This window comes from Seriola aureovittata, chromosome 2 (assembly GCF_021018895.1).
Source record: "Seriola aureovittata isolate HTS-2021-v1 ecotype China chromosome 2, ASM2101889v1, whole genome shotgun sequence".
Classification (NCBI taxonomy): Eukaryota; Metazoa; Chordata; class Actinopteri; order Carangiformes; family Carangidae; genus Seriola; species Seriola aureovittata.
In genome coordinates this window covers 19,099,266-19,121,281 of record NC_079365.1, presented here as the reverse complement: position 1 = coordinate 19,121,281, position 22,016 = coordinate 19,099,266, and the positions used below count along the sequence as shown (strand labels likewise).

At 42.2% G+C, this 22,016-nt stretch overlaps 1 protein-coding gene across 1 annotated transcript in view; it reads left to right on the top strand.

The window, feature by feature from the left end:
• Positions 1-1,459: 1,459 nt before the first annotated feature.
• Positions 1,460-22,016, top strand: part of megf6b (multiple EGF-like-domains 6b) — an 81,621-nt gene continuing 61,064 nt past the window's right edge. Inside the window, exons 1-4 of the mRNA XM_056363693.1 lie at positions 1,460-1,885; positions 3,460-3,594; positions 4,603-4,712; positions 12,581-12,685. Of these exons, the coding sequence (XP_056219668.1) occupies positions 1,794-1,885; positions 3,460-3,594; positions 4,603-4,712; positions 12,581-12,685 (442 nt within the window). The 5' untranslated portion in view covers positions 1,460-1,793. The remainder of the gene's footprint in view (positions 1,886-3,459; positions 3,595-4,602; positions 4,713-12,580; positions 12,686-22,016) is intronic.

Here is a 22,016-nt window from a genome sequence, read left to right as displayed (position 1 = left end):
ACACAGGGCGCCTGTGTCCTTGTCTAGTATGATGGATGAGGCTCAAGATTATATTGGGTAACATTTCAGGAGCCACCTTATGTTTTACAATTTTCATATTTATTGTGTTTTAGTAGGGCACATCGCCAAATAAATTTATGAATAATCTAATTAACACAATGTAGCTGCCACACTGGAGAAGAGTAGGAAAAGGTTGCCTTCATGGTTAAAAGAATCTACTGATAACTCGGCGTGAATGGTGTTTTGGTATTGCGACTTGCAGTAGTTGTTCGGAGACCATAAGGGGTCTTTGATGCCAGGCCAGGCAAAGTGGGCAACTGTCCTGTGGCCCCTGACTCGAAGGGTTCTTGAAGGTAGCTACAAGTTTCACTGCATGTGAGTTTACCCAATTTGTTTGGGAATTTGCACCAGTGGCTACAATATCAACTACATTCAAGGTCCATGTTTGGTCTGAAGTTTTTGTATTAGTTCATGTGTTCATTTATATTATTCCAGAATTTTACGTTAGATAATTGCACCAGAGTCAGTGTAGGGTCCCAACAGCAGATTTTTGGTCATGGTCTTCCCAACGGCCTTAATCTAGCAATGGATATGGTGTTTTAGGGCCCAGAAATAAACACAAACAAATCATCACCATATGACTCATTTGTTGCAGTGAAAGAATGACCCTTGTTCTCTGTCACAACTTTGGCAACACATATTTCGTATGAGCTCTGATATGTCAGATCTAATTAAAACAACATGCTGTATGGCTGCTTCCCTGGGAGGGTTGCACGGACAGCGGTGACCCGGGACTCTTTGGGGTCATGAACACACATGCGTGCAATGGAGGCTTTGTTTAGAGAGCAGCAGTCGTCAGTCCTGGCGGCTGACCCTTTGACCGCACCATCAGCTGTTTACCCCGCAGAGTGACCACTAGCTGCTTCAGACTCTGCCCTGCTTCAACCCCTAACATCCTCTGTAGCTTTATGGGCGATTGTATATCACTCCGTTTTCCTAGATGGTCCCACCTACCACGAGTAGCTTGCGTCACCCTTCGTGCAGACCTGCGCGCGTCAACGCACGAATGTTGGTCGGTGCGCACGGGTTTTCCGCACTGTCTTTTTATCATTTGTCGCTCATTGAACCAAATGAACGCGTAGACATGGTTGGAAGGAGTGACTATCATCATATAAAAAGCCTCTAGTGAAAATACCAGAAAACTTACAAGCACAGGTTGCTGCCAATTAAATCTGAACCAGAAGAAAACTTTTTCATGTCCCTCAGTTTTGTCACTGCACTTTTCGCAGGCTGCGGGGGTGTCTTCTTGTGGGAGCTCCAGAGGCTGCTGAAGCTCTGAATAATAGATGGCACTCTTTGCACCCCCCTCCCTCCCTCCCTCTACCCCCCCCCCCTCTACCCCCCCCCCCCCCCCCCCCCCCCCCCACCAAACCCCTGCCATCATTACCAAGTCAATGGACGGAGGCAGAAAGCGCGCAGCTTCTGTGAGTCTTTGCCCGTCAGTCCAACATCTGCAGTGAGGAAGCGTAGGTGAGCTGCAGTGTATTTTCAGTCAGTGTCACACACCGGTTGAGAGCGAGAAAAAAAACACACGGCATGTGATGGCTGAGTTATTTTTGGTTAGTTTTGGTCATTTTCACGCGGAAGATCCTTTACGCGCCTTTTAAGTTTATTCAAGACCGCTTGGATTTCTTTTATTTGGTTGTTAATTTACATCTGAGTCCTACGTATGAATGAGTTAGCATTTAACTCATATTTTTTTTGAAGCTGTAGTCTAATCCAAGAAGAGGAAAATGGATATTGTAATTTTTTCTTTTTTCCTAATATTTATGAATGAGGCTCACACATTGCATTATGGCATGGCCAACAACCTGCAACCCTATATGTGAGTAACCCTTTTTCATGTTTTTGTAACTGACTTATATTTGGTTAGTAAACAGATTCTTTAGAGATGTTTATTCTTCATCTTTCACTAAGATGTTTTTACAGCCTCACATTTCCTTTGAAGTTTGAGAAAAGCGCTGCTTCACCTGCACATGCACAAACTTGTGCCAAAGACTCAACCAGAAGCAGAAAACGGAGGCTCGTGAAGTATTTTCCTCTTGTTTCAGAGGTATCGAGCAGCATCTGGGCGACAGATCTATTTTGTAAATGCTGGAAGACTCGATTTGATGTTGTGCACTCTTGTCATGGTCTTTATTTGCATCCATGCATAATATCACTGTGATTTACATGATTATATATATTGGCTCCATGTTGATGGTCTGCACTGCATTCCTAACTCTGTCAGAGGCTGTTTGTTCTAAGCCCCTCAAAGTGAAGAACCAGTCAATTATAGCAGGTATTTTAAACCCCCAAAATAATAAATATATAGCTTGAAATATGTGAGAAGAGTTTCTCTGCTGTTACCTGCCACTAACAATAAAGTCTTTCATATGCAATTATGTGTACAGGTGGAGGGGATGGTGATTACTGTTGTTTATGAGATGAGCAGCTGGATGTTGTCTTAGGATTCCTGCTGATCTCCATATGCCCGAGCCTTCCTGTCTGTCCTTGGAGAGTTACCAAAGGAGAAAATGTTTCAGAGATCTTGTTGCACTGTTTTTTTTTTTTCATTTTTTTTTTTTTTCATCTGAGACTCATCACTCTGTGCGGTGCAGCGACTGGTGTGAAGACATCAGTTGCACATCAGCCCGTTAACTCAGACAGACTTTGTGTAAGAAGGACAAAACATCACAGTTGAAGGTTTACCGTATTTTACCTCAGGGTGAAAAATGTTACCTGTCTCCTCTTTCAGTCTCGTATACATACAAGTGAAAACATGTATGTTCCCCCTGTATTTCCAGTGGAAACACTATAAATGTTTCATGTGAACTGTCTGGAAAATTGTGGCATGGTTTTGTTTTATTCATTTTATTTTGAAAATATTGCGCAGTGAAGTGGTAACTGGTTACAGAGGTTGCATTACATATGCTTTTGTTTCCCAGCAAACCTGGACCTCATCTCAAACATTTCGATCTTGTCTGGTTATGATTTTTTATAATTTTATTTTGATTTTTGCTTTTGGATTGGAATAAGACTTTTCTTTTTTGCACTTTCATGTCCATGGTACCCCCTAAAAGACTTTCTGGTAACACATCAGGTGAATATTAAGTTGAACAACAGGCAGCATCTTGTGCTTTGTAGCTCAGTGTTCTGAAGGGGGATGTATGAGGAATTCCCCCTTGAATCTTTAAAAATACCTAAACCAGACAGCGTAAGCAGACTTAGACCTCAACACAGGTAAAGCCCTCACTCGCCTTACATCGTCGACAACTAGAAAATGCCTCATTCAGGCTTTGTCCATCTATCTTTGCTGCACCATTTCTGACAGTGCTCATAAATCCCCCCGCTGCCTTCTGTACAACAGTAAAAACATTTTGACATGTTAAGCATTTTTACCACCGCTTTTCGTTCCAGGCCCAATGTGTGCGTGGAGAGGGAGGTGACACTGGTTGCCCAGAGGCAGCCGTGTGTGCAGGCCTTCACACGCATGGTTAAAGTGTGGAAGCAAGGCTGTGTGGGGCAGTCATGGTGCATGGGATACGAGAGAAGGTGAGTAATACACCTCATTTGTAGTCTGTCTGCGCCTCCCTTCCTGCGCTCAAAGCCCCTGACTCTGTCCTTATGCAAACACTCCCAACCTCACCTGCAGGGGATGTAGTGCTTTGCTGATTAAGCTCTGGCCACAGCAAAACATTAATTAATGGTTCTGTGTAGTTTCCATGAGTCATGCAACCAAAAGAATTTATCAGAGAGGTCTTGATACTTCATTGAACTCCATCTCCAAACAGTATGAAACAAGATCAGGACTGACTCCCTGACCTCCTCCATACCTCTTCCCTCTTCATCTCTCCCTCTCTCTTGTTCTGTAATCACTGCTTTGAACCTCTCATACAGTTAAGTGCAAGGTGCAACCCCACTTCACCATCTATTTAACACGCAGACATCTCTGCGGCCAACATTCCTTTGAAGGAGAGCCCAAATGCTAACATTTTAGCCCGTCTCTCTCCCTCTCTCTCGCTCTCTCTCTCTCTCTCTCTCTCTCTCTCTCTCTCTCTCTCTCTCTCTGAGTCAGTTTGAGGGGTTTGTCACTTTGCTGCTCACACTCGCTTTCTCACCCTGCGTTATTTACCGTGTTACCGAGTCAAAGCCTGCTTTGAAGGCAGTCAAGGGCCACAATTACTCGCTTTAAACAAAAACGTGTTCCCACAATGCGTAATGATTGTGGAGCAATGAGAGGGGTCCCAAAGTACAGGGATAGGCACTGTTCTCTGAAGTAGAGTCTGCCAGTCTCACCCTTTTAAAGCGGTGCCTTAAGAGTCTGGGAAAATGTTTGCTGAACATTATACTGCATTTTACTTAAAAGACTGGGAGCCGTTTGAACAGATTACACATTTCTTTTTCTTAATCTGCTGATATTCAACCACATGAAACATTGAGAATGATATGTGCCAAATATTAAGTCGGATAATCCTTATGTATGGTCTCTGTTTTACAGTTGAATACTGCAAACTGTTGTTTGATTGAAAGTTTTTAACTTGATGTTTGCCATTTTAACAGGACGGCGTACTACACAGCATACAGACAAGTCTACAGACAGGATTATCAGACTGTGTACAAGTGTTGCCCTGGATGGTTTCAACTTAACGGAGAAGCTGGTTGTCTTTATCGTGAGTGTCTTCATTTTCCTATTTTCTGTCACTTGAAAAGCTAAAAGAAATTCACATTTACTAGCATCATTCTTGCCTGAAACAGAGAGACTGTGCAGATAGGTATGTTTGCTAAGAGGCAAATATGTCTTCTCCTGACTCAGCAGAAGGAAAGGATGCTTCAAGCATCACCTCACCATCGGTGCAGACCTCTGAATGAAAGGTTTTTAGAGAGAGGTCAAAAGGGTCAAGAGGTGCTTTGCCCATCCAGACTCCTCAGCAGATGTTATCAGTCAGTGCCATGTCCGCAGCACTTGTGTTGTTACAACAGTCCCACAAGGTTTAGATGTGAACGCGGGGAAAAATAATCCTCCAGTGCTGAAAGAGTTTAAGTGTTAACATTCTCCGTTTAATTGGATTTGCGTCGCAGTATCTTGTTCTGCACGCAACAAAAAACAATTACGATCTGAGTGAGGCCGTGGCTCTGCAGCGCTCGTGTAGTTTAAGATGGATACCCTGTCTGGAAGTTAGCATTGGCTAGTTACTTTACAAAGCACAGTACAGGTCAAAATGTTACCCGTCTAACTCTATGTCCCATGTTTAAATCTTGGCTCTCATCCACACAGTCATGCCACTCTCCTTCATTCAGAGGTGTGACATATTAGTATAGGTCAGAGGGTTGCATTATGGAAGTAAAAAGCAGACAAGTTTATACCCAACCAATTACAGTGAAGCCCCCAAAAACAGTCCCCATCAGCAGAATGAAAAAAAAACAAAAACGAATCTTCCCACCGTAGCTCTGACTCATAGGCCCATGTACGGACAAGTAGTTCTGTTGGTCACACTGAAGCTGCCAGGAGCTCATCTCCTTGTGGATCAGCTTAGCTTCACACCGCTGAGACCAAGAAGCTTCCTTTGATGGGATTTTACAGCCAGTGATCCAGATTGCATAGCCTGCATACCATAGAAAGACCCTTGGCAAAGCCTTCCCGTAAACAGTTTGTCCCCTGTCCGGTTAACTGACAAGTGAGTTCCCACTTCCCTGTCCTCTGCGCCCTGCCTGGAAACAGTCTATGTGCTTAACGCCCAGCCTGCAAAACCCCCGGTACAGATACACTACTCTGTGGGAGAGCCCTCTGATTGGAAGTGGCTGGGCTGGGGAGCAGGAGAAGATCTCCTGGATGCGCTTTTCATCAGTGTCTTATTATGGCATCAGTGCTCTCTTCAAAGAGCTCTTTGTGTCCAGAAAGAAGGTTATAGTATTAAATTATACAAGAAAGCATTGCACTGTCTACTCTTCATGGAGTCTGGTTTGTTTTAAAACACTCATGAAGAAATGTCTTACCGAGACATCCCTCAGGACTACCCAGTGTCTCCCCCTCACTTAAGTAGACGGGTGGTGGTGGTTGGGAGTTTTGTTTCTGTTTTTGCGTGACAATGGCTGCTCTCTTCGACGTGAGGCAGGGCTTTTATCTCTGTAACCAAAGACGTGGCAGCACTTTGAGATGGGACAAACTAATCACCCTTTTCTCTGAGCCATTGAACCAGGATAAAAGGAAGCTCACACCGCAATCCTCCCTCTCCCACTCCTGCGCACTTTGCTATGCGCTATCTGCACTGTACCTCAGTCAGCACAATACAATCTGTGGGGCTGTTTTCAACAGCGCCTCCAACATCCAAAAGGAAAAATCTGCTTTGTAAAATCTAGAGCTTGAGAAAATCCCCTGAAAAAGCCCCCAAATGAGGGTAAAATGAAGAAGATGGGAATGCTTTGTGTTGAGATAGTGATTTAGTGTCTGGCACTTGTTGTCACTCTTCCTTCTTTCTCTGTGTGTGTTCCCTAATAAAATATCAGTGTAAGGAAATTAGGCTAATGACCTGTGGCTATTGTGAGGCAGTTGAGCAGAACTGAGGGTCGAATCGATTTGTAGACGCAGGACACACAGTGGCTGAGAAGTGGCTGCAAGTTGACTAGTTTGTCCTGCCTTCAGTTCAGCTGTGTATTTTCCTCTCACTCTGCATCCACACATTGTGCAGATGTTGACGACCTCTCACAGTTTTGTAATTTATAGACTCAGTTGTTGTGCTCTCCAGCATTCTTGTCTTAGCATAATTAGTTGCATACTTGGAGAAATAATGTACCACAGCACAGCGAACGTCTGGTTATTTTCATATTTTATTCCACTGTTTTGACCCCCTCCCTCTTGTTTTCCATATTTCTGTTTCAGGGTACTATCATCTAATTATGAAGGTTTATGCGTTTTCCATTCACACAATAGCTTTGATTTAGAGTTCCTGAGTGGTTGGCAAATATCTGAGATTTGGATTTTTTTTGTTTTCCAACTAAAGATGTTTTCCAGCATTATTGCTAGAATGCTCAAAGTCAAACTGAAATACTCCTGTTTTTTCACTGTATAGGGATAACAAATTACTTTCTTGATTAATCCTTTTAGACAATAAAATGTCAGACAAATATGGAAAATGTGAGTTCAAGGTGATGTCCTCAGATGTCTAATTTTGTTAAACCATTGGTCCAAAACCCAAAGTCACTCAGTTTACAATGATATGGAGCTTATTTAGAGAAGACGGTCGTTTTTACTTAAAAATTACCTTTGAGCAAAACAATTAATCGATGATCAAAATTATTCTCTGTCCTGTTTAAGATCTTAGAGCTACATTTGTTTTAAGTTTAGGTTTTACAATACATCGAATGACTTCTTGTCTACAGAACGTCAGCCAGGTGCCTTGTGAAGGCAGAGCGGACTGTTTGAAGTCTGCCCAAGCACAACTGAGGTGACTTTTGTGTGTTTTGTGAAGCCTCCAATTGGCTCGATGTCTATCTGGTTCTCCCGAAGGTGAAGAGCCCTTGACTTTGTGATGGCGACTTCCTCCACTTAAATGTTTTGGAGGACCACTCAATCAGTGGGTTAAACCTTTTACCTCAGCAAGTAGCCACGGGCCGGGTGAGGATGGACGGGGTGAGCCGGGAGTGGAAACAAGCAGTTATGTTGATTGATGGCAACAATAAGCTTTGTGACAGGGGCTGAGGAGCAGGGACAATGGCTCTTCCAGTTTGTCGTCCTCGTTAACTGCTGAATAGGAACTGGCCCCCTTTTGTGGTGGGACCAGGCTGGCAAAGGTAGCTAAATGTGAAATAGGCCCAGTAGCCAGAAAAGAGGAAATGGTCCTCTGTAAGTCCATGGGTGGTCTTTGTGTGTGTGTGTGTGTGTGTGTGTGTGTGTGTGTATACGCGTTCATGTGTGTGCGTTTGTGCGTGTGTATGTGTGTCAGGGAACACAGCAACAACTATGTCATCGGTCATGGGGACCACATCGTGCATAGCTGAACACAAATAGACGTAGACCCAGACGTATACAGAGATCCAGACAGAAATCAACCAACAGAGACATAACATGGAGCATTACACACTAAACCGGGTGTAATTTAAATTGTTTGTTCCATGAACATACAGCCCCTGGTTACACTGACATAGTCCTTTTGATCTAATGAGTAATGTGCAGCGAGGAAGTAAGGTCAGCAGAGTCTTCAAAACTAAGCTACCGCATTTGTCAAAGTTTGTGGAATAGCTGTCACATATCAGGCTGTGAGCAAATAGTAGTTCACTAAACAACTTTGGGTCTGTTTGATGCCGGTCATGCTAACTGGAAGAACTTGTAATGGGAACAGATTGTAGAATTACATTTTATCTAGTATGAGTCTGCCGAGCAAACATGACTCTCATAGTCCTCAGACAAGAAGTAGACACCGACCCAAAGACATCGCATAACATTGCTGGACAGTCGCAAATTTGGACGTCTTGCAAAAACGCTGAACGAGGCTTTGTGGAAATGAGTTGGGATGGTAAGCTACAAAGTGATGCTTGTTTTTCAAATTAGTGCTCTTAAATCCCCTTGAACTGCTGTCGAATACTATTCTAGGCGCAAATTCTGCTTCCTTTAATGGCGTCCATGCCAGATAGAGGCAATATTAACAAGCTGCAGGCATCAAGAAGGGAAATTGTTTTAGGACAGACAAACCAGACTTTTATACTGGTCACATTAACTGGGATGGTTACGTTTTTAGGTATAAAGGTTATACAGTATGTACAGCTAGTGAAAGTGCATTTAGTGCCAAGACACTGTTTTTCATTTAGATGCAATGGAGTAGGAAGTGGAATAAATGAGGCTGCAGAAAACTCATGATATGTTGTATGTATGTATAAGTTGCTGTTCAATTTTTCGTATATTTTTGCACATAAAAAATGTTTCCTGTTTAGTCTGAGTGTTATGCATGTACTCATGTACTGTTCACATCCCTGGCACATTGGAGAGGGAAAGTGAGGAAATGTATCATATCAATATTTCATCCCGTTACTTGGATGTAAGGGGAGTGTGATAGAGATATATAGGATACAATATTATGCTGGATGCGGGAAAAGCCCAGATATTCTAATTGCAGGGTCTAGCACACTAAGACATTTTTGCTAAGCATTACTGTTCCTCCTGACCTAGTGTCTAGCTCAAATGGTATTTAAATCTTTTCAAAGAAACCTGTCAGAGATCATCTGACATAGCTGGCTCTGGTTTTCACAGGCACTCTTTGAAATGACACATTCCTCTGCAAAGCAAAACATGATTTGTTGCCTTAAAATACAGTGCTTGGCTCGACGCGTACCAATTATGGCACCAAACGGAGCCCTGAGCGCAGGCCTTTGTGTCTGTGAATTGCCCTAAATGTGGTCTCCCTCTGGGTCGCACTCTGGGGGTTAAACAGATCGACGGAGCCTAAACAAACACAGGGCTGCCTCTGTGTTGATGTGGTCATCCCCTTCAGAAGCTGTAAGGGTGACACCTGCTTATTGGTTTTCAGTTTCTCGGCACGAGTCGCTGACCCCTGCTCTGTCTGTCTCTTCTTTTTGTGGAAGCTGCTAATCCTCTCAGAGAAGGTGTCTTTGTAATAGAGTTGAGGCATTCACAGCGACAGATGAGAGTGAGTTTTATGCCACACTGCATGCCACATTAAGGAATTATTTCAGGGAAGATTAAGCAGGGGCTCAGGATGGGGGCGGCCCAAAAATGCCCTGGTTAGCTGCCAACAATCCTGTGTGTCTCACATCTCAGAAGGGGGAATGTACATTCCCTTGTTGTCTCTTAGCCATGCTACCCTGAAGTGACTCTGAGAGACGTCTGACCTTTTACTTTGTTGCTTGTGATTTAGTTCATTTAAAGCTTTTTCACCACAATTTTGGAATGTCTCATTAATTTGATCTCTCGCAGCCGGTGGTAATATCATTATCCTGAGGAACTTGGATCTAGTTGAAACTGTGCAATTAAACCTGACCACTCAGAAATGCTTTTCTTTTCCCTGCTCTTCTGTCATCTGTTGCTTTCACCACATCAAAATTCCCTCACATTAGATAATGACAGAGGTGGTTATGTTAGTTATGTTACTGAATGCTGAAGCACTACACTGTATCATACCTGTTGTAGCCACACAGTCTTGAGGAACTGGAAGTCATCATGTGCAGATTAGCAGTGGTGAGATGGTCTTCCTGTCGGAGTAGGATTTCAGTGGATTCATAAATTGGGCAAAATGTTGGATTATTAGTTATTGAGCACAACATGGATGTATGATGTTTGCTGTGGTGTTCTGGTTTCTGTGTGGGAGACAGCAAGAGAGACATATTTGTGTGTTTTGTAGAGTGCAGTGTGTGTGTGCGTGTATACAGCACCAGTCAATGTTTGGACATGCTTTCCCATTCAAAGTGCGTCCAAACTTTCGACTGGTACTGTATGTGTGGGCCATTTGTTGTAGACTCCCTTGATAGACCAACTGTTGAGCAGGTGTCGGAGGATGGGGCCAGATGACAGGCGGATGTTTAGGCTGAGCGCTGGTCTCCGAGGAGTCCTGTAAATCTGCTAAGAGACATGGATGAAATTACTTGGGCTCATCTGTGATTATTAGAGATCACTTGTTAAAGTCCTCCTCCTTTGCTTGGAAATGTTATGTTATTCCCTGTGGCTGACATGATACAGTTGAAGCCAGACTGTACGTGCACTTGAGACAGCTTATGTTTTCACACCCCGAAGCACTTTCTCATTTCCTCAACAGAGCGTTGTACCTTTGCCTCTGTTTAAAAGTATTTGAAGTAGATATTTAGATCTGATTAGAACTAAAAAGTAACACTTCTGTTCATGAAATCAATCTATTTATTTTTTTCTAAAATATCTATCTAAAAAAAAAAAAAAACCTTTTCTTTTTTCATCTGACCAACTATCTAAAACCCAAACATCTTCAATCTACAATCACCATGAAACAGAGAAAAGCAGCAAATCTCTCTCTCTGTGAGAAGTGACAACCAGAAAATGTATGGGAATTTATTTTTATCAACTCAATTATCAAAATGATTACTCTTCACATTTTTTTGTTGCTTGAATGATTAATGAACTAATTGTTTCAGCCCTAGCTGTAATATTCTTTTGGAAATTATTTTTGCAGCAAGGCAGCATAAAAACAGAAAATATGAACTGAAAATGAAAGCACAATAAGACAGTTGAGGGTGTGCTTCTACTGAACACTCTACTGAATAGAAAACAATAAAATGTTCATATGATAAAAGCAAGAAAAATGGCAACATTAAGAACAAAGATAAGAGATGGAGATGGACACACGCTGAAATTACATTGTTGAGCTGCCTTGGACACACTGATACCATCACTATGACCATATATGGCCAATAAATGGCATCAGAACTGGCAGCACCTGGTGTAAGGATTGGTTATGCCGCCTCTGGTTGGATTAGATGGGTTGAAAAATGCATGTCTGGCTTTCAGAGGATGTCTCTTCAATCATACAAGGAAAGGACTGGCATTTAAATTCCTCTTGTGATTAGCTGGACCGGGCTTTTTCACTCCCGGTGTCCACATGTTGCCAGTCAGGAGAAGCAATGATAGACATCAGTCCTCTGGAGCTGTCATCACTAAGCACTGTACTCTGCTCAAGAGAGCGCAAACAACAGGCCTGGCTTAAACAGCTGTCTTACTTCACAGGGATGTTAGCCTCAAAACACATCAGATAAGCCTACAGGCAGGCGGACTACAGCACACATGTACAGTACGTCCACACACACACACACACACACACACACACACACACACACACACACACACACACACACACACACACACACACAGTTGTAGGTGAAGGACTGTCATGATTAATGTGAGTGTATGGAATGCGATGGTACACTTCTGTGGTGGATTCACGTGTTCGGAGCTACCTAGTGGCTCTCACTGTTTATAGGTCCTGGATTCTTTGAATTTCACCTCTTAATGAGTGAGAGCAGTTTGACTTGCGGGGATTTATGGATGCAGGGCCACTGGCTCCAAAAGATGGATGAGCCACGCTCACCCTGTGGCTCTCAGGCCTACAAGCACATCTGTATGATCACTGCTTGTGACAATGATCAAAAGTTCACCTAATCAGTCCGGGTCATTCTCAGGTAACATTTTTCAAACTGTGCGGGAAAGAGGCCACTTTTCCTTAAAAGTCATCCAGGCTGTTGCTGCCAGTCATGTTAAACACTCCGGTTCTATGAGAGCAAAGTTTCTTCCACTTGGCCAAAAACCTGTCTCTCTTCTAAAAAAGAGCCAAGCGGCAGATTCCTCTTACATTGGTTAGTGTGAATGAAGGAGACTCAATGTTCCTTCCTTTAGTCAGGAGTTAACAGGGTGATGATAAGGCTTTGATAGAAAGAGGTCAGTGTTTGAAACTGCAGATGTTGACATTTCATGGCAACAGCCAGGTGTCTCTGCTTCGCTCACCTATTTTTTTTTTTCTTTCTGTCTCTTTTCTCTTACCGCCCCGTCTGCCCACATGGATTCGTGCAGCTGTGTGTAGCTACGGCGTGTGCTTCAATGGCGGCCAGTGTCGGGAGGGATCCACCCAGCTTTGCGACTGCCCTGCAGGGTTCAACGGACCCAGCTGCCAGTATGGTGAGTAGCAACATCCTCCTACACTGTCTCACAGTCTTTTCTTTGAAACACCCCCTCAGCATTTCGCCCATGTTCATTTTCCATTACTGTCAGAGGATGCAGTATGAAGTTTGAAAAATAGCCCGCAGTAAAAGTAGGAATCGTGAAAACTCTTCACAGACTGATTGACATTACATTACTGATCCATTACAGTCAGCTCTCCAAGCTTCCCCGCTGAACTGTGTTTGAGTGATCTCCTTTCTCTTTGAGTGAATGGGAATCTCCTCACATCAGCAGTTGGCTTCTGTGCCAGCAGCCCAAGTATTTAATCAGCAACTCCATTGTTGAATTTGAGCGGTTGAAGTAAAACAGTGGAGGATGCTGTTGTTTTTCTGATAACACCACACGACAGGAAATTCCTCTATGTGTCAACTTTTCTACCAGAATGATCCATCTCTCCCTCGAGCTAGACCCTCCCAGACGACACAGACTTTTGCTGCATGAGTCAAGTTCACACTGCGGGGACAACTGAAAACGCTGTTCTCATTTTCTGACTTTATGCTCTCTGGCCAATATCGCAGTTCATCTCTTACCAACATCTCCATCAGTGCACAGGTTTCTCAGGAGATGCCTGGTACCACAGATGTAGCGCCATGACACCTCTTAGCATGCAATACATTCACTCCCTGCTTGGCTATTACAGGACTCATGATCAAGCCTTGGGAAATCCAGCACTGACGGCGCCCTATATGATCACAGCTCTCTGTGGCAGCTAAGCTGACCTGGCTTACTTCTGATTACTTCACGCTTGAATGAAAGACTTAATCATAAGGATGGAGGATCCATGAACACACATGCTAAATGAGGTGCTGCCGAGCACAGCTTAAGGCCACTGGGTGCCTACACAAGCAGGACCTGATGGGCCTAATGGAGGTCTTTTAGAAGAGTGAAACCATCTGTGTAACATGTTTGCTGATCGGTGTTGCAAAGAAAAAAAAAAAAAAGACAGTACAGGTTTACTTAAGTTTAAGCATATAGACACAGTTAAAAGTAGCAGACTCTGTATCCACACTGAGGAACCAGGTGATTGGGTTTTAATCCTCTGTGTTCTCAGTGGATGAAATTGCGTGAGTGCTTCCATGTCCTATATGTGTGCTGTGTATGATCGGATACCTGCACTCCATGATCTCCACAGTAGCAGCTCATCAGTCACTGCGATCAGAGCAGCGCTGCATATTTCCTTGACACATAATGATGCATCATTGTATGGAGTGGTGAAGTGAGGGCCAGTCCACACTGGGAGACGATGCCCCTCATCCTTCACTCCTGACCATGAGACACAACGTTGAGATCCTGACCTCTGCTAGACTCTGCCAGACCTAAATCATAACTGAATGTTCAACACTGACATGTTCAGCAAACCGTAACCTCTTAAAGTAAGAATACATTTGTGCCATTATTTAGAGCTCCCCTTGAATTTGGTTTAATCAAAGCTTCCTTCTCCATCTGTAGTAGATGTGAGATGTATATTTGTAAGAAATGAAAGCTATAATTTTGTGTGCCAGCATGTGACTGAGTGGTTGGCATGGGTAATGAGTGAAAATAAGAGAAAAGCAAAAGAGGAGGAAAGAAAAAAATATCTGTGCAGCTGTAGCATTTTATTTATTTGTCTAGTTTCTGAAGAGGATTTCTGTTTCTGATCTCAAAACCACCACTAAGATACAAGAAAATTAACATGTCAAACACATTTATTGGGAAAAAATTTTTTTTTTTATCATTTCCAAAATAAATAATTAAATCATATCAAATGAAAACATGTCTCTTCCCTGCAGTTTTGGCTTTAGAAAATATATAATTCTGCTGAAACTCAAACTGTCTTTGCTCATCCTGTTGCCATATTTTAATACTTGTATTTATGGTCTCATTTTGAAATATCAAGCAGAACATAAATAATGGACATAAAAACGTCGTCCGACACCTGCTACATTTCCAGTGCGAGGAGTTGCAGTAGGGGCTCTGGCACAACTCCACCTTCTTGCAAAGTGCATGAAGAGGGGAAGCTGTGTCGAAAGATCAACAACACTTGTAGAAACCTTGTTGGCCTGTCTCCTTCATCTAGATCATGTTTTTCCAAAAAATGTCTCCTAAATACACCCACTGTTAGATTGTCACCGCAGTGCCGTATACTCTAATGTACACACTGGACATCTTGAGGATCTTTTTTCTTTCTTTTGTTTTTGATAGTCACTCATCTATATATGTATCCCATCACAATAAGTCACCATCCCCTCTCAGTTTTGCCAGCAGGCAGCCTCTGAGCCACACTGTCTGATATCAGCACAGACATCAGCTGCCCCCCCCCCCCCCCCCCCCCCCCCCCCCCAATTCCCTTTCATTGAGATCTGCCAGCATTGTTCTGCACTGTGAATGATAGCTGTCATCAATGGGCACCTAGGGGCCCTTGCTGATGGAGGGCTATGCATCAGACCCCCACACCCTGATCCTCCCTCTATTGGAGGCTATCAGTCCGTAAACAGTCTGGCAGTTATATTACCCCGTGATTGGCACTGAATGGGCTGCCTGACGAAGGGTGTGGGGTTGCGAGTGACTCCGCCTGACCAGGGGCAACCCTTGGGATGATAGGAGACAGACACAGGCAGGAATACTATCGCATCTGTCCCTTCTTTTGAGGTCCTGCATGTGCAAAATACAGGTCACGCCAGAGTCAAGAGTCCTGAGGGCAAAGGGAATAGCTGAAGGCTCAGTACAAAGTGGCTCAACGGCGAAAGAGCAATAACATCACCTCCAATGAATGACTGTTCACTGAGTGACAGCTCTGATATATAGCTGGGGCGTTATGAAGAGCACTCCACGGTGGTCAGGCACATACCATTTCGTTGTAACGCTGTCACGTTGTAGAGCGCTGGATAAATAACTTTAGTGGTTTTGTAGATGAGAGCACGTCGCTCACACAAGCTACTGTTATAATTCAGTTACAGCTGTGGTCCACGCGCTTCATACAGCTGTCAGTCACCGCTTGTTCTATCGTCATGTTTACGCAAAAGCCGAAGCCACAGCAGAGGATGTGGCTGAGGACGATTGCGTGTAGCCGTACTCCACTCAAAGATTCACTCATCATTTTAATCACTTTAGACAGTTCTCAGCAGCATTCCTCTGCGATCGCATGTGGTGACATCCCCTTGAAGCGCTTTTGATGTGGTTCCTCCATGTTTGTGTACAGCAATTGGTGTGTTTATGTTGTTCAAAGTGGCCAATAAGTGCCCTGCTCACAATAGTCGTATGAGGCTGTCATCTGTGTTCTTTCTTTTTAGTACCATCATGTCTCAGTGATGTATAAGACAATAATTAAATTTTCTGTGCCTTAACTCTGTGGTAAAGCATTAATGGCTGGTGCCTGGAGGCTCCTCTGATCCTCTCAAAGACAATAAATCCCATTTTTCTGAACTTCACAAGTCATGATACTATCATACAATATTACAGAGTAGCTCATTTAAAGGTTGTATAATTTGACATGACTGAGACTTGTGAGGATAAATCCTTGTACTACTGTCTGGAAGGCAGCACTTTTAACACAGATGGGGCACATGTTGTAATATTTGATGGCATTAATTATAAAACAATTTTAACATCCTGGAAAACAATTTTCTCAGTCATCTTTGTCTTTGAAGCAAATGTTGGTTTATTTTATGTTGAGTTTGAAGTGTGTTGGGCTTAGTTGTAAAAAGGTGATGTCATGTATCAACATTTGAATCAAAACTTGATGACAGGTTGTTGTCCATCTGTCTCTGTCCTCTTCTCATGAATGTGACATCTCAGGAACTCAGGGAATTTCTTCAAATTTTGGCACAAACTGAAAGATGAACTGATTTTGGTGGTCAAAGGTCAAGGTCATTGTAACCTCATGTCCGTCCCATTTTTGTGCATGCAATATATCAGGAATGCCTGGAGGGAATTTCATTGCATCTGGCACAATTGAACATGTGTACTCGAGGATGAACTGATTTAGAATTTGGTGGTCAAAGGTCAAAGGTTACTCTGGCCTTGACTGGTTGTTGGAGGCATGCGACTGTGAGGCGGCAATTCTAGTTCAGTGTTAAACTCGTTTAGTTTCAAATATGTAATGTTGCAGAGAAATGTTTAAGATTAGAAATCAAGTTTTCAGGGTTTAAGGTTATGTCATTTTTAGCTTTAAATCTGATATTGAACTTATTACAGAACTAACAACCCTTTTCTGAAGCCACAGGCAACTTTTTGTCTCTGTTTTTCCTCTGAAGTCTCTGAAGACATTTTTAAAGCACTCCATCTTGTCTATATCCAGTGGGATTTAGTCACTTGGTGCCTGATGTACTCGGTATCCAGCCTGTCATCAGCAGACAAGTGGTATCCTCTGAGATCAACAGCTCACAAGGCTTTTAGACCTCTGGCAGGGCAGATGTCTTCATACCAGCTGACATCTGGGCTCAGCCACAGACAAACAGACAGACAGACAGACGAACAGAAAGGCAGCCAGATGCTCATTTGTAACATGAAACTTTACCGCCTTAGTTCAAGAATCCTGAAATATCCTAATGCTGCCTCATGTATCCTCATCTGTGGTGAAAGGTAAAAATGTTATCTGAAAAACATTAAGCTGATGTGTCATGTGTCCCAAATATGAGGAGTCAGTAATACCGAAATTATATCCTTGATAGCAGAGGGAAAGATGGACCCAAATAGACCCAAAAAGGCAAAATACTGAATATTCCTTTCCTACAGGTTAACATGTTTAAAAGGCTTTTTCATTGCTGATAATGTCAGGATACCAAACAGTGAAATGTTTTACTGAATGAGCTCTTTCGCTTGTTTCGTTTTTTTTTTTTTTTTTTTAATTCTGAACCATAAGCTCATATCTTGGCTGGGTTCAGGGTCACTGCAATGCCAGGACGGCCAATTGGTTCTAGGCATCACTCAATACAGACCCTGTACTGATGACTATCATCATTATCATTATTTTGTAATGTTTGCTTCAAAGCAGAGTCCCAGCCTTGCTTTCTCAGCCACAGCCATGTTGAACTTTGAAGCTGAAGTCAGTGCAAATTTTACTATGTCACACCATCTGAAAAGTTACTTGCATTCATCGCTGCATTCAAGGTTATGTCTGAGTCAAATTAAATTTCTTAGTCTGATTTATACTATCATTTTATACAGCTAAAATCTAGTAAAATAAGTGCTCTTCATATATTTTACTGGAAATGGGGAAAAAACTAACATCTTTTTGCTCATTAGAAATATACATTTTCAGTTCTATATCTTTTTATTTTTCCTTTTAAAACCAGCAGATCACAGCGAAGGAACAGTAACACTCTCAAGAAAATCTTTTTCATGTGAAACTATATCGTTAGTGACATCAGTGGCACATTTTCACATTAATGCGTTTTTTCTTAAAGACCTGACCTCACCATAGTCAAGGGCAGAGATGGAGATTGAAGCCTTTTTCCAATAAAGATAAACAATAGCTACATTTTTAGTATGATGTCTTCTGAGTTTTAGTTGGACTTATAAACAGTTGACTGAAGCTCTAAATAATGAGGTCAGTTATGTCTATGGAGCCTGTCGGAGCATGACGCCAATCCTCCACAGTCTAGTGGCCAAGGTGCTGAGAAAAGACACAGTGGGAACCCAAAATTTTCACAGGAAATAAGTAGAAAATAAATCGGTATATTCATTGAAGTATTGTACCTAAGTACACTTTTGAGATACTTATACTTTCAGAATGACCCGTTTATGCAACTTATTATTTCTATCCTGACAACTACAGTGAAAAGTACAATCAGCTTATACAATAAGCATTGCATTATTGAAAATGAACGACCCAACAATACACAAAGAGGTTATGATTGTCTACACCTTGGCCAGCTTACAACAGTATAATTATGTTTATAATGAGTAATTTTACTTTTGATACTTCAAAGTGCATTTTACTGATAATACTTCTGTACTTTCATTTAAATGTATTTTTATACTGTGGTACTTCCAGTTTTACATAAGTAAAGGATCTACATAATTCGTTACCTGAAGTTTTAATAAAGGTAGAGAGAGCAAACGGATGATCTGGATCTGTATAGAGGTTTCTCAGTATTGCTCTACTGTCTATTCTAGTTCTGCCTTTGGGCTGAATTGTGAAGATGGATGCTTGTTAGCGTGGTTGCAAGGTCAGGACAGCAACCCTGGAGCTATTGTGGGAATTCATTGTCTTGTTAAAGGGCACTTGTTGACTCGTACCCAACCTTTGATGTACACAGACTTGACTCATGGTTTGTTTGGTTGAGGGACTAAATGTAACAAATTTCTCAAGTAACTTCCTGTAGGAAGACATGTAGATTAAAACTCTTACAGATCCTTGTTTTGCATTTCAAAAGAATGTGGGTAGAGCAGTGGAATTGACACAAGCTTATGGATTCCTTCACCTAGTTTCCTTTCCTTCCTTTTTCTTTTTTTAATTTAGCAGATTATCTAGTCATCATATAGGACACTTAGGCACTTAATCACATCTTTTTTGTGGTTGCCTCTGTCCTTCTCCCACTGTCTGTCTTCATCATGTAGAACAGCTTTCCTGAAAGTTTCATGTGTCTGGAAACTATGTGCTTCAATTTATTTTAAGACAGTGATGAGTTTGCCTGAATAGTTGTAGTCATTGAGGATGATTTCAGATGTTGCTCTTTGCAGTACTTGTGTTCCTCCTCTAATAGCTGCCCTACTCTGCAATTTCTTAAAGTTCAACAGTGGTCTTTCCTCAGTCCAGCGGCCTGTTGTAACCTGCCTTTTTGTCACCTCTCCTCTCACCTCACTCACATGTAGACATAGTAAATTGTCTTAAAGCAGGTCATTGGAGAGGAGGTGGGGTGAGTTTGATGAATGTGCATCTCTTTCCTGCTTGCAAACATGTTTTTTTGTTTGTCTTGCATGCATGGTTTACTCCTGATTAGTCATGGTAACCACTGTGGCACATTAAGGCCAAATGTGACCAAAAATGTGGGCGGTTCTTGCCTCCCACATGTCAACTCCCAGTTAACATATTAGTTGCATGTTGGGCAGAAGTTTATACATGTCGTTTTTTGGATGCAACAAAGCAAATGATGTGTCGTTAGCTCATCTTTTTAGCCTGTCAAAGCGGAAAATCACCAGTAGTTATAGTATCATTAGTGTAGCTGTGTGCTTAATTAACCTGATTTATGTGACAGCGGTGACTTCTGACGTCTCCTTATGCGCTGCACATTGCGGAGGAGAAGAAAGGTTAAAGGTGAAGCCAGCATGTGGACCCAGTGTGTGGGCTGGAACATCCAGAGCTGGACTCACTGGTTATGAGCAGCAGGGATGCGACATGACATCACTGTTGCTCATCAAGTCATTCAGTGACTGACAGTGACAGGAGGGAGCAGCAGCGACGCAGATGGTATCTGTCATGTTTAAGGGATGCAGGTCCACATGGGGTCATGTTGTAAAAGAGAACATCCCCTTACCGTATGGTGAACCCATTTCACACATGCTGCTCACCCTGGCAAGGGTACAAGTTTGACTGACAGTTTATCAGTGAGGAAACACTTTTTTTTTTTTTTTTTTTTTTTTTCTTTGGCTAAATTTGTGGTGTATCTGCTCTCTTCGTGTCTGAGGAATGTTATGAGAGAGGTGCTTTCAGTGTGCCGGGCCGCGGGACTCTCCCCATTGTAAAAATAAATCCCTGAACTCTGAGTCCCATTGAATGGTTTTTACTTGGGATCAAGAAAAACATTTGAGAAACCTCCATGCTGAGCTTGCTGAGCACTTAAGTGAAGAAGTGCCCCAAAATGAAAGACACATGCATGCAGCTTCTTTGCTTCAGCATTAATGTAATACACGATCCCATTGTGATGATTAGCCAGCGTGGCTGATAAGTTTATTGTGCCTTCTTTGAATAAGGATCAGTGAAAGAAAGCATAGTTTTTGGTGTGACAAAGCAAATGGAGACAAGGAGGTGGAATAGATCCAAACATGCACAAGGAGAATGTGAGATGTACATCAGTGTGCTACAGATTGACACGTATAGTTATATGGTTTTGACCATTTGATACACTTTGTAAATCAAATTCTTTTATTAAAGTAGCTGTGACCAGTGCAAGTCTACTTTCACCTTTGGCAGCTTCATCATAGAAAGGATTCCAGGAATATCACACCTTACATTTTTTCCCGTTGTACATTAACGACCGGGAAGTGTTCGCTAGGTTGAAAGACTCGAGCATTCGCCCATATTTCACCCGATAACCTTTCATTGTGGTCAGCTACTCAGAGCTAAATGTGAGCATGAACGACTGTAAAGCCATGAGATTGTAAAAACTGTGAGATGGCCAGCTGCAGCAGTTTGTCACTCATGATCGGTATGTCCATCCTTCACCGAGAGAGGTCAAAATGTGTTTGGCATCAGGGCATTAGGTTATATAAGCCTTGTATAATGATTACCACATTTGCTTTATCTTCTCAAAATCTGGCTATTAGAGCAGTAGAGAAAAAGTTGTAAAAGTCAAATGTCTGATAATGGGATAGTAAATGTCTAGAAGGATCACAAACTGTCTAAACCATCCTCAAGAATTCCCTTTGCCTCTCTGATGGGTTTAACAGGCTACAGTTAAAATTGCTGTGAACAGGTTGACGTCTGCTTTTTTACTTTTCCTCGGAGAGAATTACGACGTCTTAGGTTCTAACCTTAAAAACACAAACAGAGAGTGAAATATTTGTAATGAGAGCTCTTTTAGGAGCAGCGAACAAGGTCAGGTGGTGACATAATCTTGCTATTCATAACTTTTGATGTTTTTTAACCCCCCTCCTTTTTTTTTTTTTTGTTACAACAAAATTTATCCCATTAACCATAAATTGGAGTTTAAATGGACCATTCACAGAGTCACTGACATGTTTTCTGTTTCTTGCCATTTGAAGGTTTAATCCCGTGCTTTGAGTATTGTTAGCAGCCAGCATAGCGTGACTTCCAGAGCAGCTGAAATGAAGGAAGCCATGGAGATGTAGGCACTGCTGGGAAAACTAGAAGCTCCCAGCAAATATTTTCTCAAACATACTCAGAGGTTTTGTCCTTGAACTCCTTTTGATTCTTTGTTCCAATACTTTCTCCATTTCTGTGTTTCTCTCACTTCCCCCTTCTTACCCCATACTTTCCCCTTTAAAACTAAACAGTAAGGATCTGTCTATGTTATTTTCCACATTGATTAATGCGTTGATTGTTTTTTTTTTTTTTTAGAATAATGGATTAATCATTTGGCATATAAGATATCAGAGAGTAGTGGTAAAAGCCCGTCACTCTAAAACC